At 47.2% G+C, this 16,058-nt stretch overlaps 1 protein-coding gene across 2 annotated transcripts in view; it reads left to right on the top strand.

Moving 5' to 3' along the window:
* The first annotated feature begins 990 nt into the window (after nucleotides 1-990).
* Nucleotides 991-16,058, top strand: part of XPNPEP2 (X-prolyl aminopeptidase 2) — a 28,002-nt gene continuing 12,934 nt past the window's right edge. The window contains exons 1-11 of one of the 2 annotated variants that reach the window (XM_081125608.1): nucleotides 991-1,333; nucleotides 3,774-3,847; nucleotides 5,341-5,451; nucleotides 6,590-6,653; nucleotides 7,668-7,772; nucleotides 8,029-8,115; nucleotides 9,032-9,178; nucleotides 12,729-12,830; nucleotides 13,484-13,565; nucleotides 13,805-14,000; nucleotides 14,775-14,864. In XM_081125608.1, the coding sequence (XP_080981734.1) occupies nucleotides 1,285-1,333; nucleotides 3,774-3,847; nucleotides 5,341-5,451; nucleotides 6,590-6,653; nucleotides 7,668-7,772; nucleotides 8,029-8,115; nucleotides 9,032-9,178; nucleotides 12,729-12,830; nucleotides 13,484-13,565; nucleotides 13,805-14,000; nucleotides 14,775-14,864 (1,107 nt within the window). In that variant the 5' untranslated portion in view covers nucleotides 991-1,284. The remainder of the gene's footprint in view (nucleotides 1,334-3,773; nucleotides 3,848-5,340; nucleotides 5,452-6,589; nucleotides 6,654-7,667; nucleotides 7,773-8,028; nucleotides 8,116-9,031; nucleotides 9,179-12,728; nucleotides 12,831-13,483; nucleotides 13,566-13,804; nucleotides 14,001-14,774; nucleotides 14,865-16,058) is intronic. The other variant, XM_081125607.1, reaches the window with a different exon arrangement.

The raw sequence follows: 16,058 nt of genomic DNA, 5'->3' as shown, positions 1-16,058 counted from the left end.
AGTTGACCTGCTTGCCCCTCAGAGAGTCCCAGAAGGCCCCCTTTTCCTCTTCAAAATGGTCTATTCCATTGTATTTGGATGGATTCTGTTAAAGCTGCCTTAAATTTGTCGGGCATGTAAGCAGAGTATAAATACACCAAAAACAAAACAAAACAAAACAAAACAAAACAAAACAAAATAAAATAAAATAATAAAATAAAATAAAATGAAATAAAAAAGGAATGAGTGGTTTGCCTCTAGGGCCCTCCAGGCTAGGTGAGCACCTGTCCATTGGGTCTGTGTGTGTCTCGGAAGTGTTCCGCTCCAGCTGAGATTCTAGAGGACATTTACTGGGAGCTGCTTTGGCACTGGTGCAGTGAGCTGTCATCTAATGCAGTGGCCGTAGGGACAAAGCTGGCCGCAGTTTCACCACTTCCTTTGTAGGGAGTCCTGCTGGGTAGGAGTGACCACAGGGGACGAAAGTCATGCTCTAGAAGCTATGGCAGAAACTCCATGTCTACTTAACCAAATTTGTCTCCTGGGAGCCCCCAGACTCCCTTCTCTGGGTCTTCTTTCCTCTTCAGTGGTATCCCCTGATCCCTCCAAACAGGCCTCTGGGCCTTGTTCCCTCTCAGGCATGAATGGCATTAACAGTCCCAAGAGAAGGGCAGCCTTCCCCTCTGCCAGGGGCCAGCCGCACTTTTACAGAGTGGGCTCTCCTGAGGGGACTCGCCCCAGCTCAAGAAAGTAACTCTCCAGCTCTAAACAACTTCCCTGGGGTGCAGTGGGCTTCTCAAGCACTAGGGAGAGAGGTCACTGACTTTTTCTGACATAGGCCACCTTGGAGAAGGAGGAAGGCTAAACATCCATCTGGAAGCAAAAGTGGGACTGTAGCCAGAGCCCGGGGTGGGGGAGCTAATGGGAAACAGCTTGCCGGAGGGAGGGGGACAGCATTCAGGAACGGCCGGCCAAGGCTGGCTGCCGTACTTAAAGGGGGCTGGGAGAAGCAGGTTGATTGAGACCAGCTGCTGCTCCTCGGTCTCAGATCTTTGGACTCTGCCCTGGGTCAGGCTCACACCTTACTCCAGGAGACTGGGAGCCAGCAGAGGCTTCTCTGCCCACCCTGACTCCTGGATCCCTCGGAAACAACACACCAGAAGGGGGTTCTTCAGCCACCAGCCGCAAGCCTCCTCCGCATCACCAGCCCCTGCCCCGGAAAGGCCTGGAGGAAGAGGTCAGGGAAGGAAGAGACCTGCCCACTTTCCCAGTCCCGCCATTGACCCAGCACCAGCGTCTGGAGACTCCATGGCCTGGGCTTCCTGGGGCTACTGCCCCTGGCTTGTCCTCCTCTCTGGTACGTGCACCCCGGTCTCTCCACCCTCTCCCACGCTGGGAGGGCAGGTCCAGCTGGAGAGCAGCTCTTGCCTCCCCTTGTGGGCTCAGAAACGGTTGGAGTGAGGGCTGGGGCCCAGTTGTCTCTCTTTCTCTTGGTCTGCCTCTCTGTCTTGGGGAAAAAGAACACCAGGGCCAGTCCTCACAGACCTCAAGACTCAGGTCCAGTCTGGTTTGACACCTTGCCATTCCCATCTGTTGAAGAAAAAAAAATATCCTGGCACTTGTTTTATAAAGTAAGGAAGAGCCCTGGCCAGTGTGACTCAGTCGGTTGGAGCGTCCTCCTGTACACCAGAAGGTTGAGGGTTCAATTCCCAGTCAGGGCACATGCCCAGGTTGTGGGTTTGATCCCCGGTCGGGGTGTGTGCGGAAGGTGACCAATCAATCAATGTTCTCTCTCACATCGATATTTCTTTCTCTCTCTCTCTCTCTCTCTTCCTCTCTCAATTTAAAAAAAAAAAAGTAAGGAAGATTTTATTCAAGACTATTGCAATAGGGACACTGCAATAGGGGAGGAAGATCAGGCCCAACTCTGAATACAGCAAAGATGGCCAATGAGCAGAGTAAGGAAGTTCGTGGATGGGCAATTCCTAAGAGGAGACATGAAGGGTAGGGAGATTCTTGCTAAACTGACTTAATGGGATACTTGTGGAAGGCAGGCCAGGATGATCAGAGTGAGAGTGAGGAATTTGATCAGGGGTGATCAGATATTAAGGGTGGGGAATTCTCTCTAAACTCACTTAGCAAGATTCTTTCTAAGACTGGTTGATTTAGGACCATCAAGGACAAGATGAACATGGCAGGCCAAAGTCAAGGCCTAATCGTGAAGAGGGCTCGGAGGAGCCTAACTAAAGCTTGATCTTTGTCACCCCTTATGGTACCCTGTTTGTCCTCTTTGGTCACAACTAACTGCCCAGCTCAGCATCCTCCATACCCACTCCACTCCCAGCTTTATGGAGGTCTTCCTTCCCTTTGCTCTCTGTCAGTAAGACTGCTCTTTCATTCAGTACCCAATTCCTGACCACTTCTCCAGTGCCAGGCCCTGTGTCAGGGACCACAGAATGATTCAGCTGCAGAGCCTGCCCTTGGGAGCCACAGCCTGGGTCTCAGAGAACAGCAATTTGGGTGTCCAGAAGACATAGGTTGACTGAGTCTTGCTTCTTATATTGTCATCTTAGCGCCACCATTTTGCTAGAGATCTGTTCCTGCAGAAGTAAGGGTTCATTTTCTTAAATCAATAAGATGTGGCTGATCTCCCCCTTGAATTTATAAGACCAAGACAACCAGGCAGGGCATTCATGGTGTTAAACCCCAGTCACCCTCCTTCCATCTATAGCTCAACCCACTCAGATGGGAAAAGTACAGTGTGAGTGTCCATACACAGGCCCCCATTACCCTTTGGGGAGATCTTCCACAAAAGGTGGGGTGCTAGAGGGAAGGACTATCAGAGACCACTGGACTTTTAGGGCGCAAAGCCTGTAGGACTTAGCCCAGTGCCTGGCGTACAGTAGGCACTTAGGAAATGTTTGCTCAATGAATACTGGATGACTCCCTTAGGTCACACCAAATTTGGGGCACAGCCCAAGTCGGAAACTAAGTCTCCATGCTTCTGTCCTTCCATGGTTGGATTTTTGTGCTCAGATGGCCCGGATTCAAACCATTGCCCTACCACTGACTTACGGTGGCAAAACTTGGGCACATTACTAAAATCTAGGCCTCAGCTTCCTCCTCTATAGAAAGTAGACAGTAATATTCACCTCACAGAATTGCTACAGGTATCAAATGAGATGCTATAAATCAATCGCTGACTTCAGTGTCTGGCACATAGTAGTTCTTTAATGCTAACCCGCCTTTCCTCACCAGGTGATGATGTCAGACTGAGATTGCCTGTCTTATATACTTAAAACTAGCCTGGAATGATAGGCAGAGATTTGGATTATAAGAAATGGTACAAGTGGGCCTGGAATTTAAGTAAACTCAATGTATATGAAATTAGATTTATAGGAGGGTAAAGTGAAGATAGGGTTATTATTTAGCAAGAGCCTCTAGAGCATTTCAAAGAAAATTTGATTACAAAAATGTAATTTACACACAACTTTTCCAGTTCAGTAGACCCTGAAGAGACCCAATTAGATTAGAGGGAAAAGATTGATTTAATGAGCACTAAAGCCCTTGCAAAAGTGGCAATCACTTGTTGATGGATCAGGTTTCTTTGATTGTGACCCAGGTTACCAACCAATTCAGCTGATTTCCTATGAAACGTGATTATTTTTATCCTCAAGGAGAGTTGGACAGCATCGCGTGTTTCAGGAATGGGAAGGAGGGTTGAGGGAACATGTCCCTGCACTCCCTAGAAACTATCTGATTGCCAAGTGACCCTGGATTCTTCTCCTGGTTTCTAGTTTGTGCCTGGGGCCATGCAAAGCCAGTGGACCTGAGAAGAGAGAACGTGAGAAACTGTTCAGCAAGCCCTCAGGTGAGGCCCTGGCTTAGCCTGCCCTGGCCCCCACCCCAGCCCCACCCGCAGGTCCCATTATCCTCTCCATCCCCCACTGGCTCAGTGGCTAGCCTCTCCCTCTACCAGCCTGTCTCCTGATTTCTGGACTTTGGGGCTACTGTTTCTGATTAACATCCCTCAGGAAGGGCAGCTCACTCTCAGGTGTCTGCTCTCTGCCCCTCATCTCTCCCTCCCTCCCATCAATTCCCACAGCAGGTTATCTTCTGTTCCAGCTTGGACCTGGACAGCCCCACTGGAGGGAGGGAGGAGGGGGAAGGAGGAGGGTGGGAGGCCCCTGGGTAACCTTTGACTGAGTCTAGGCAGAGGCCAGGAGGAGGATGGGAAGAAAGAAAACAAGAATTCTAGAGGAACAGCCACGAGGGAGGCAAAGAAGGGAGGAGGGAGGAAGACAGAAGGTTAGAAGAGCCAATGGGAGGGCAAGAGAGAGTGGTCTAGGGTGTGAAGACCTGGAGAAGGCCCAGTAGATTGGAGCTAAAAAGTCATCAGCTTCTTGGCTGGAGACCAAAGTGATTCTTTCTACAACCAACATAGGTAAAAGAGCTTCCCAGGCAGGGGTAGGCCAAAAAGTGAGAGCTAGTGGGCCTGCCAGCAGCCACTAAACCTCAGGAGCACATCTGCTTACGTTGTCGACTTCATGCGACCCCTGGGAAAGACCAGTGTATGAGCCAGCCAGATTACTTTTACATTAAAGGAAACATGGATATATTGCGGAGTAGAAGGCAAAACAAAACAAAATAAACAAATAAAAAAACCCCACACTTTATTTTAAAGATAAAGCAGCCTTTTAAAAAATGTCTGGCTTGGAGGGGATCTTTCTGGACAATGTCCCAAACTCTTAGGGATGCTCATTCACCCTCCTCTGCCATTTGAGACCAGTGAATGGAAACTTGAAAAAGTCCTCAAGGTAAGGTTGCCAGATGAGATACAGGATGCCAAGTTATATTTGAATTTCAGAGAATGCATAATATTTCATACAAGTATGCCCTAAATAGTGTATGGGATATACTTATACTAAAATGTTATTCATTGTTTATCTCCAATTCAAATGTGACTGTATTGGCATCCTGTATTTTTATTTGTTAAGTTGGTAGTACTACCTCCAGGGTATCCAAAGAGAGACTGTCCCCTGCAACTTTCACCCATACCCCTATCCTAGACTCAGGTCCCATTACTGTCACAAAAGGCCCCTCTCCAAGCTCTTCAACACCTCCATCTCCACTCATCCCACGTACTTTAATCTAGACTAACCCATAACATCAGCTGCCACCCCATCCCTCTACAGGCCAGCCCAGGCCAGCCCAGCCCAGCCCAGCCTACCTACCCTACCAGCCCCCAACCCCTGCTGAAGAAGAGGCTGGTTGGTTCCTCCGGATGCTAGGGGCCCAGGCGTCATTTTCTCTAAACAATATATGTCTCTGTGTGTGTCTTTGTGTCTTCCTGTCCCATGTCAGTACCTTCCAGTTACTGTGGTCAATACCACAGTGCAGCTGAAAGCCCTACGCCAGCAGATGCAAAACCAGAATCTCTCTGCCTACATCATCCCAAACACGGATGCCCACATGGTAAGGGATGGCTCCCACCTCCCCACCCTTGCCCTTTCTGCTACCCCAGCTCAGCCTATGAGAACAGGCCACAAACAGGAGATTGTTATGACTCAAAAGAAAAAGGCAGAGGAAGGATTTGACAGGCAAAGGGAAGGAAGTGGGGAGCTTGGACATGGGAGTTTAGGGCAGTTGAAAGAATATAATCCTTTACATAGGAAAGAAGACATTGCCAAATCTTGACCTCAGGCAATGAAACTATAAACAACTTCAGAATGGATTTTGATCACTTCCTAGATGGCAGATCCAGAATGAATGTTTAAGGCACCCTGCCCTAGGAGATTAGAATGTGGGCTGGGAATTGGACTGGAAGAATGCTAATAAGCTCCTTTCCCACTCAGCCCTTCCAGAGCCCCGGACTACACGAGTATGGGGTGTAGGCTGGGGGAGGGGGAGCAGACAGGAAACAATATGGTCTGAAGAACTGCTTTTCCCAAAGCAGCGCCCCTGCCCACCCATCCCACCATTTCCCACTACTCTTTCCCCCTCCACCCCAAACACCTTTCCAGCACCAGCCCAGTGGGAAGAGGAGGAATTTTCAGTATCAATAAGATTACTTGAATTAGTTTTCCCACCTGCTGGGAAAGACTAAGAACCTTGGGTAAGTGTCTGAACTTCTGTGAGACTCAGTTTCCTCTTCTGCAAGATAGGAGTAATGAAGCCTGTGTCTGAGGATTATAAGGATCAAAATACAATAACTATAAAGCCCTCTGCAGAAATTAGTTATGATAGACTCAGTGTACTGTGCTAGACTGGGGAGATGAGGGGACAGCTGGAGGGAAGAACCCAGAAGAACCAAAAGACGTGATCCCAGACTGCACAGAATTTGCATTCTGGCCAGGGAGACAAGACTCTTTTGCAGAACAGTCCAGTGCTCTGTTGTGAGTTTTAGACTCTAGGAGGTACAGTTCTTCAAAGGAAGAGAAGATCCTGAGAGCTGGGGGAAGTTCAAGAGAGCTTCCTGGAAGAGGTGCCCAGCATGCCTGGGCTTGTAGAACTGCATAAATCTGACCAAAAAGAACTGGGATGTGGTTGGGAGGCTTCCATGTGGGGTCTGACTTCATGAAGAAGGCTAACGAATGTGCTGTTGATTTCCTAGAGCGAGTACATTGGCGAACATGACAAGCGGCTTGCATGGATGACAGGCTTTACGGGGTCTTCAGGTAACAACTATTGCTTTGCCCTCATTGCTTGTGTTGGTCGACTCAGAGGTGGTCACAGGTGCTCTAGTATGGCTAGTTCTCAGCAGCCAGGACCCCAGGACCTAGTGTCCAGAAGCTGCTTGCTACTCTGCCTCCCCTCCACCACTCCAAAAAGGGTCAACAGGGCAGGTGCCCCATCAGGTTTCCCAGTACACACATCTATCTCGTAGTCCACCAGCCACACTTCTGCATGAGGCAGCTGGTCCTCCTAGCTTGCCTCCCGTTCTCACTGCCTCTGCCGCAGCCACCCCAGCCTAGCACTCCCTGGGCTCCTTTTCTGGGATAGTCGCAACTCTTATGTCTAGTCACCAGGAGCCCACTGATCCCCTTCATACAATGGCTCACTTGGGAACAAAGTTTTGCTTTGCTGGTCCTTTTGGAGAAAACATCACTGCACAAGGCCAAATGAGACACAAATGTAGAGGCCTTATATGAGGTCCCAGTTTCTGAAGAGGCCTCCCACCCTGATCCTGGCCCCTTGAATGAAATCCAAGATTCTCTTGCTGATCCTTAAGCATTCATCCTCTGGGCTTCAAGCTGCCTTGCCCTGCCCATCATGGACCCTTCTCTTTACCAAAGATGCTGCCTTTGGCTTCTCTGCCTCTCCTCAACTAAGTCCCTGGCTTAGTGTCCCTCTAATCCACTGAGTCTTGATACTGACTATATAATCTTTCCTGAGAGCATCCACATGCAGCATTGACTCTTTAGACTTCCAAAAGCCGACCCCACTTCTCCTATTAAAAGTCCTAATGGCTCCCTTAGGAGAGGCCCTCGACAAAAAGCAAGACACCCTTTCTGCTGGCTTTCATCATGATTCTCTTTCCATCTCCTGCCTCGTTTCCTTCCGACGGAGGAGAGAACTCTTCCCAGAGGCCCCTGTGACATTCTCAGAGCCAGCACTGTATTGCACATGCACTAATAAAACCACATCCCTCACCTTCACCCTCACCTCCAAGTTTCTCTGTTTTGCCCTAGGAACTGCAGTGGTGACCATGGGGAAAGCAGGTCTCTGGACCGACAGTCGCTACTGGACCCAGGCTGAGCAGGAGATGGACTGCAATTGGGAGCTCCATAAGGAAGGTAAAGGGGCCACATGGATTTGTGCCCCAAGCCCTGGAACCCAGGCTAAGTTTGGGGACATACAGGTGATGGGGTGCCTTCTTCAAGGCTAAGTTGGGTCCCTATGGGAAGCTGGGGAAATTTGAGACCATCCCTAAACTTTGAGGCTGCTGTCAAGGAGGACACACATGGCAGGACTGTCACAGGCAGAAACCTGGCTAGAGAACCTGGGGCTGGCCCTAGAGGTGACCTCTGTTCCTTCCTGTCTTCCTCTAAGTTGGCACTTCCCCCATTGTCAACTGGCTCTTCACTGAGATTCCTGCTGGAGGGCGTGTGGGCTTTGACCCTCTTCTCTTCTCCATTGGTAAGTTCTTCCCTCAGTCCCTGTTTTTGCCCACACCAATGAGGGTGACCCAGCTTCCCTGGGATGTGGAGAAACATACCTTGGCAGAAGGAAGGGCAAGGTGACTAAAGATAGAGTGTTTGAACTTGTGGTTGCAGTATATTTTGCAACAAGAATGTATTCATGAATTTTGTAATGAAAATACATTGAAAAGAATGAATATAGACTTTTTAAAGTCATGAGTGCAGAGGCCCATCCTAGAAGTCTCAGGAAACTATTCAGATCTAGCAGTTGAATAGTCTAGGATGTCCTTCAACCCAGAACAATCCTCTGTAACCTGGAACTCTACTGATTAGGACACTAGAATCACTTACTTGGTAGCCCTCTTCTGGAAGGCAGCTTGGAAGGGTCAAAGGAGTTGAGAGAGTTTCTGAGTAAAGAAGCACAGTCCCCTCCCCCACACATACACACTAGGAATACAGCTCCCTGAGCTCTGGGGCCCCAACTGACTAGCCAGCCTGACCCCAAGGATGGAGTCCTCCTAAATATGCACTAAAGGCTCCCATTTCAGAAATGACTTCTTTGACAGCTTTTCCAATGGCCTGAACATCACCATTCCTTTGCGCTGTGACGCTGAAGCTCATTCAAAATGAATAGTACCCAAAGAGGGCCCCACAGCCACCAGCACTTAATGAGTTTAGCCAATTGCGTATGGGCAGTATTGAGGTGGGCGCAGGAAAATTAGGCTTTGCAAGTGCGAAAAGGAAGGTGAGAGTGCATGACTCAGGAAGGCTAGACTGCTTGGACAGGCTCTGGACAGCTGGGGCTACAGGAGCAGAACAGGAGACAGAGTGCATAAGGACTAATTGTGCCTGAGTCACAATTTTTCCTGAGGTGTAAGTGGGCAGAAGCCAGTGACTCCTTCCTGTCTCTGCAGGTACCTGGAAGAGCTATGACACGGCTTTCCAAGGCTCTGACAGACAGCTGGTGTCAATCACAGCCAACCTTGTGGACCTGGTATGGGGGTCAAAGAGGCCTCCAGTTCCAAGCCAGCCCATTTATGTCCTGCAGGATGCGTTCACAGGTGATTCCCCAAGCCAGCTCTCCTTCCCAAAATGTAGCAACACAGGTCCCTGCTGCTGCTACTTTGGCTGAAAAAAAAAATTGTCCTAAGAAGTACCAAAGCAATGGTTCTCAAACCTTCATGTCCACCCAAATTGCCTGGGATGTTTGTTTAAAATGCACATTTCTTGGCCCCCTCAAAAGTGACTCTGAATCGAAAGGCCCTCAGAGCATATTTAGAAAATGCTGGAATAAAGAGTGTTAGGATTTGAAGCAAGAGGGAGCAGGGAGAGAAAAAACAAGGGAGTCAAAGAAAGATGGAAAATAACACACCCTTTTGAAGAGAGAAAAAACATGATGTGAGTTGCTGACGTGGTATTGGAGACCAGCTCATATTGAATCATTCAAACCTTGACTTCCAGCCCTCTTGTGATGAGGAATTTAGATTTAAGATTGCTGGGGTTGGGTTGGCCGGGGTGGACAAAGAGAGTAAGTAAGGTCAGTGTGTGGCACAGATTAGGGTTCAAATTTTGGCCAGACTACAAAGGAACGTTAACTGACCCCAGTAATCCTAACATCAGTCATTAATCTTAACACTGCTGACGCCAACTAAATACGTCATAAAAGAGCAGTATGCTCTATGATTCTTGTAAGTTGTAACTAAAATCTTGGCTGGACCAGGCTACTGACTAAATCAGTGTCTTGGCTGCCACCACCCTCTGCCTTCCCAGGAATTCTGAACAAGCCAATGGAATTGTATTCCTAGGAATATTGGGCAATCTGAGAGGCCCCTTTCCACATGCAGGTCCATGCACATTTGTTGTTTGGAGAGGAGTCAAAACAGCAGGAGGGAAATTTCAAAATAGCAGGTCTGATGAAACAAGTTAAAATGGTGTCCAATTTTCTTTATCCATTCTGATATAACTTACAGAATCATTCTTTCTGCATCTTGGCAGTTTTTAAAGAAACTTGCTATCCAAGGCTGTTCCATCAAACATATAACTTATCTCATTCAAATAAAGAAGAGCACCATTATGTCAGGAAGGGGAGGGAATAAAGAGAAAAACCTCCCAGGAACTTGGAGAAAATTTGCATGAGTTTTGTCACTTCCCACAAGTGAAGGGAAACCGAGCCATCGCAGGCTGCTGGTCCTCAAGGAAGAGCCATCAGGTGCCAGAGCTGGGCCTGGAAGCCCAAGAACAAAGTTCTTGAGTCTCTAAAGTTATAGAGATGAGAGACTGTTTCTCCAGAAACTCATAGGTTGTTGGATTTTTTTGTTTCTTTTTAAATATGTCTTTATTGATTTCAGAGAGAAGGAGGGAGAGGGAGAGAGAGAGAGAGAAACATCAGTGATGAGAGAGTCATTGATTGGCTGCCTCCTGCATGATCCCGACTGGGGATGAGCCCGCAACCCGGGCATGTGCCCTGACCGGGAATTAAACCACAATCCTCTAGATCCTCGGGCCATGCTCAACCACTGAGCTACGCCAGCTGGGCACAACTCATAGGTTTTGAAGGACCGAAAGGGCAAAGGAAAGAACATGAAAAGTTAGTCAAAGATACCTGTATGTATCAGACAATTTAAATTAGCTTTCATTATTTGTCTCAAAAATGTATCACATTCATAAACCTTGAAAACATAATTCTAGCCTGGCTAGCATGGCTCAGTGGTTGAGCATCAACCCATGAACCTGGAGGTCATGGTTTGATTCCCCATCAGGGCATATGCCCGAGTTGTGAGCTCAGTCCCCAGTAGGGGGCGTGCAGGAGGCAGCCAATCAATGACTCTCATCATTGATGTTTCTCTCTCTCTCCCTTCCTCTCTCTGAAATCAATAAAAACATATTTTAAACAAAACAAAAAACATAATTTTAGGTGAAAGAAACCAGTCAGAGAAGACCTCATATTCTGTATGAAATATCTATCAGAGGCGAATCCACTGAGACAGAGAGCGGATGAATGGTTTCCAGGGGCTGAGAGGAGGCCGGAATGGGGAGTGACTGCATGAGGGCTGCAGGGTTTCCTTGGGGGATGATGAAAAGGTTCTGGAATTAGACAGTGGGAGTGGCTGCACAATCTTGTGAGTGTTCTTAAAGCCACTGAATTGTGCACTTTAGAATGGTTAGAATGATACATTTTATGGTATGTGTATTTTACCACAATAAAATAAAATAAACTTTAAAAAGTATCAGACCCAAGAGGAAAATAAAGAAGAAAAATGTATGATAGCCAAAGCTTTGGTTCTTACTGAATCGTTTTACCTGTTTGCATAAAGTTAGTTTTTCAATATGTCTTTTTATTGATTTTAGAGAGAGGAAGGGAGAGGGAGAGATAGAAACATCAATGATGAGAGAGTCATTGATCAGCTGCCTCCTGCACGCCCCCTACTGGGGATCGAGCCCACAACCCAGGCATGTGCCCTGTCAGGGAATCGAACTGTGATCTCCTGGTTCATAGGTCAACACTCAACCACTGAGCCACACCGGCCAGGCTAAAATTATTTTTTTAATGGCATTCAGTTATTCATGCTAATCTCTGAGCCCAACTAGGACCCTATTAAGGGTTTATGACCTTCTGCCAGTAAATTCCTAGCCCTGTTCCTAGCAGGTTCTTCACAGGCATTACAGGGAACAGGAATAAAAGATGCAAACTAAAGTCCTAGCACCAGGATACAAACACCCCAGAAAGGACAGCTCTGTGACACTGAGTTTAAGGACAGGTTTGGAGATTGACAATGTTAGCAAGATAGTCCAGTGTCTGTACAGATTAAGAGTGTGAGCCATGTGGTCAAACGAACTGAGTATGAATCTCAGCTCCACCCCTTGCCAGCTATAAGACCCTAGATAAGTCACTTTGCCTCCCCTGAGACTCTGTAAAATAGGCCAAGTAAGAATTAAAACACTGTATACAAAGTGCTTAGCTCAGATCTGTGGCTTATTAAGCACCAGGGTGACTGCAGGGGAGAGACTTAAACATGGCCCCGTCCTATTCCTTTGTCCTTCAACTAGGGCTGCTCCCCTGATCTCTGTTCTGCGTACATATTTATTGATGAAAAAGTTGTATCAGACTTACCATACACCATTCTATGTGCATTACAAATATGAATTCAGGGTAAAGGGGGGGATAAATGGTGATGGAAGGAGACTTGACTTTGGGTGAAAACACACGATACAATATACACTTGAAACATATATAATTTTATTAACCAATGTTATCCCAATAAATTCAATAAAAAAATTTTAAAATAGATTAATTCATTTGACCCCCATAGCAACCCTACTGATACTATCATTATGATCCATCCTCATTTTACACATGTGCAAAATAAGACCCAGAGGTGCTAACTAATTTGCCCAAGGGCACCCAGCTAGTAATGGCAGAGTGAGGATTTGAATCCAGATAGTCTGGGTCCAGAGCCCATATCCCTAACAACTACACAGATAGAAGTTTGATGAAAGAGTTCTACTGCTTTTTAAAATATGAAAAGCTATTGCCCTAAGGGAGCCCCCTCAGAAACAGTGTCAAAGAGAAGATATGTTACTCATGCTTCCTCTGGGCTCCTTTGCTTCCAGGGAGCAGCTGGCAGGAGAAAGTATCCAACATCCGCAGCCAGATGCAAAAGCATCGCAAGGCCCCAACTGCTGTGCTCCTGTCGATGCTTGATGAGACAGCCTGTGAGTACAGCTTTGCAGACTGCATGTGCTTTGCATGTGGGCACCTGGGTCCCCCAACCCCCACACCTCCCTGGCCCTGCAGTGAAGGACTCCTCCCCCAACCACCAAGTACCCCCCAGATCTGAGAGCTCTGTGGCTATGGCCTATGGGAACTGAGGGGAGGCAACTAGGAAACCCAGGAAGATCTGGGGCCAGCTTCCAGGCCACCGCAGGTATTTGCTGACTACAGCAGCAAAGGTTTCTGTCTCATGGAGGGGAAGAGACCCAGTAAACACCCCGCAGCTGCCCGGCCACCATCCCATGGCACTCACACACCCAGCTTTATCACCTGGTGAAGCTCAGTTCTGTCCCTACATGACTCAGGGCTCCTTACCTGACCCCAGCTCTCGGCTTCAGATAATCTGGGAACCCACTGAAACTATGTGCTTACTGCTGTCTGGGTGTCTGCATTTTTCTGGGAGAAAAGGTCTGTAGCTCTCATCTTTGCGTCAAAGACACCCCTCTCCCACAAAGAATAAGAAACATGCAGAGGTAGATGAAACAGGCATGCTGCTGGCCATCTTTGAGAGTCCAAAGCAAGGTGTGGCATAGATAGCAAAGGTGCCGGCCTCAGGCAGTTCAGCCTCATAAATAGCCCCCATTCTCTTCCCCAGGGCTCTTCAATCTGCGCAGCAGTGACATCCCTTATAACCCCTTCTTCTATTCCTACACACTGCTCACGGACTCCTCCATCAGGTAGGGCTTTTCCTTGGCTTGCTGTGGTGGACTTCCTCCAATTTCTGCCCCTCACTGCTCCGCCACTTACCTTACCACAAAATGCAGCCTTCCCATGAGCTTGGAGCTCTTCCTGACCCTTTGACCCCTGTTCCTACCTATTGCTCCCGCTCCCTGACCTCCAGCAACAGAGGGCCTCTGGTCCTTTGCGTTGTCCTTAGAGACTCTCAGGACCCTCTCGGTCTTGCGTACCCACCCAGGTTATTTGTAAACAAGAGTCGCTTTAACTCCGAGACCCTGCAGTATCTGAACTCCAGCTGCACAGGCCCCATGTGTGTGCAACTCGAAGATTATAGCCAAGTCTATGACCGCGTCCAAGCCTACGCCTCAGGCGCCGTGAGGATCTGGATTGGGACCAGCAATACTATGTATGCCTTCTACAATGTGATACCTCAGGTGGGTCTGCCAGGCTCCGGCCAGGCCAGGCACTGCCCCATTCCAGCCCTGATAAGTCTCATCTAAAGCAAGGTCCACAGCCCCTCATGCAGTTGGCCAGTCAACAGTGGTGCAGTGAGTCCCCTTCTAGGCCTCACTGGGAAGAGAAGGAAGAAGAAGAACCAGATGTCTGTCCACAGAGAACTCAGAGATTGTCGAGGAAGCTAGAGGGAGTCCAGCCTGGTAGAGCAGAGGCTTTGAAGTCACCAAACCTGAGACTGAGTCCTGGCTTTGCCCCAAACTAGCTGTGCAAACTACCTTGGACGACTGACTAAGCCAAGCTGGGCCTCTGTTACCTCAGCTGTAAAATGGCGATAAGAGTCCCAGCCTCAGACAAATTGCTTTGAGGAGTGTTAGAGGAGGTAGTGCTTGTAAAAGCCAGTGCCTGGCACAAAGCAGGTGCTCAGTAATTGACAGATGTTAGGGTGTGGTGTGTATAGGAAACTCACAGTGTCAACAGCAATCCATCGACCAGCAGGGGCCAGGCTCTGATCCACCCCAGAGCACTGGTAGGATCTAGAGGCAGGAAGTGAAAGAGGGGTGAGGAAGAGGGAAGGTTAAGCTGGCTGTGGCAGACTAGGAAAGACCTGCATAGCCCAAAAGCACACAAGGAAAAGTCATTGCCACCTAGGGAGGGGCAAGTCTCCCCTCAGCCAGGCTTTCTTGCCAATCCATTTCAAACTCCACTGTGCCCTGGAAAAGGTTCCCAGACCTCTTCTTCTCTGCCCACGACAGGATAAAATCATAGCAGAAACCTACTCCCCAGTGATGGTAACCAAGGCGGTGAAAAACAGCAAGGAACAGGCCCTCCTTAGGGCCAGCCACGTAAGTCCATGTGCAAGAAGAATAGCCTTTTGGGAGCTCCCGGTCTAAGGGGTTAGAAAAGAGACCCTGCAGGAGGAGCCTGAAGAAGCCCCTTCACTGAAACAGAAAAGTAGACACAGAACCCCTGGGCACCCACCAGTGCTTTACTCCCTTACTCCCAACATGGTACAATGGTTCAGAAGGCAGGCCCTGGAGCTAGGGCATCAGTTCAAACCCCAGCTCCTCCACTCACCTCCTAGCTGGGTGACCTTGGGCAAGTTGCTTCACCTCTCTGGGCCTCAGTTATCTCATTTGTAAAATGAGACTTATAATAGTAATCTACAGCAGAAGGCTGTTTAGAAGATTAAATATAAATGAATATATTACACAATATATATTATACTATATATGATATATGTGTATATAAAACACATATAATATCAATAACAGTCATCCCTCAATATCCACAGAGGATTGATTCCAGGAACCCCTCAGATACAAAAATCTGCAGATACTCAAGTCTCTTATGTAAAGTGGCATAGTATTTGCATATAACTTACACACATCCTCCCATATACTTTAAATAATCTCTAGATTACTTATAATACCAAACGTAATGCAAATGTGGTATAAATAGAAGGTGGGGCAAGAGTAGGTTTACAGTTGTAAGTACGTGAAATATAATTTATTCTTTGTATTATTTAATTATTGTATTATTTTCCATATGAACAACTGTAAACCTACTTTTGTCCCACCCTGTAGTTATTATACTGTATAGTTTAAGGATCAACTTTCTGAATTTTTTTTTCAAATATTTTTGATCCATGGTTGGTTGAATCTGTGGATACAGAAACTGTGACTACAGAGGACTGGCTGTATATAATACATATTGATAAGTGATTAATATATGTTTAAATTTGTTCATTATAATATATAATTAATATATAATACATAATCATATATAAATGTGAGTATGTATATACAGTTACATGCATATAATGTGTGCATACATATAAACATATAATTATCTAAATATGTAATAATCATATAAATTATATAAATGTGTAATTATATATAATTATATGCATATAATTACTATATTAAATGATCTGTGTATTGCTTTGAGTACCATCTGGCACATCCCAAGTGTTAAATAAGTGTTTACTGTGATGATTTCCTCACCCTGGAAGAGGACTGCTCAGTCTTTTGGATATT

Source organism: Miniopterus schreibersii (assembly GCF_964146895.1).
Source record: "Miniopterus schreibersii genome assembly, chromosome: X".
In the NCBI taxonomy this organism is placed as follows: Eukaryota; Metazoa; Chordata; class Mammalia; order Chiroptera; family Miniopteridae; genus Miniopterus; species Miniopterus schreibersii.
This window is presented reverse-complemented; position numbering and strand designations above follow the sequence as displayed.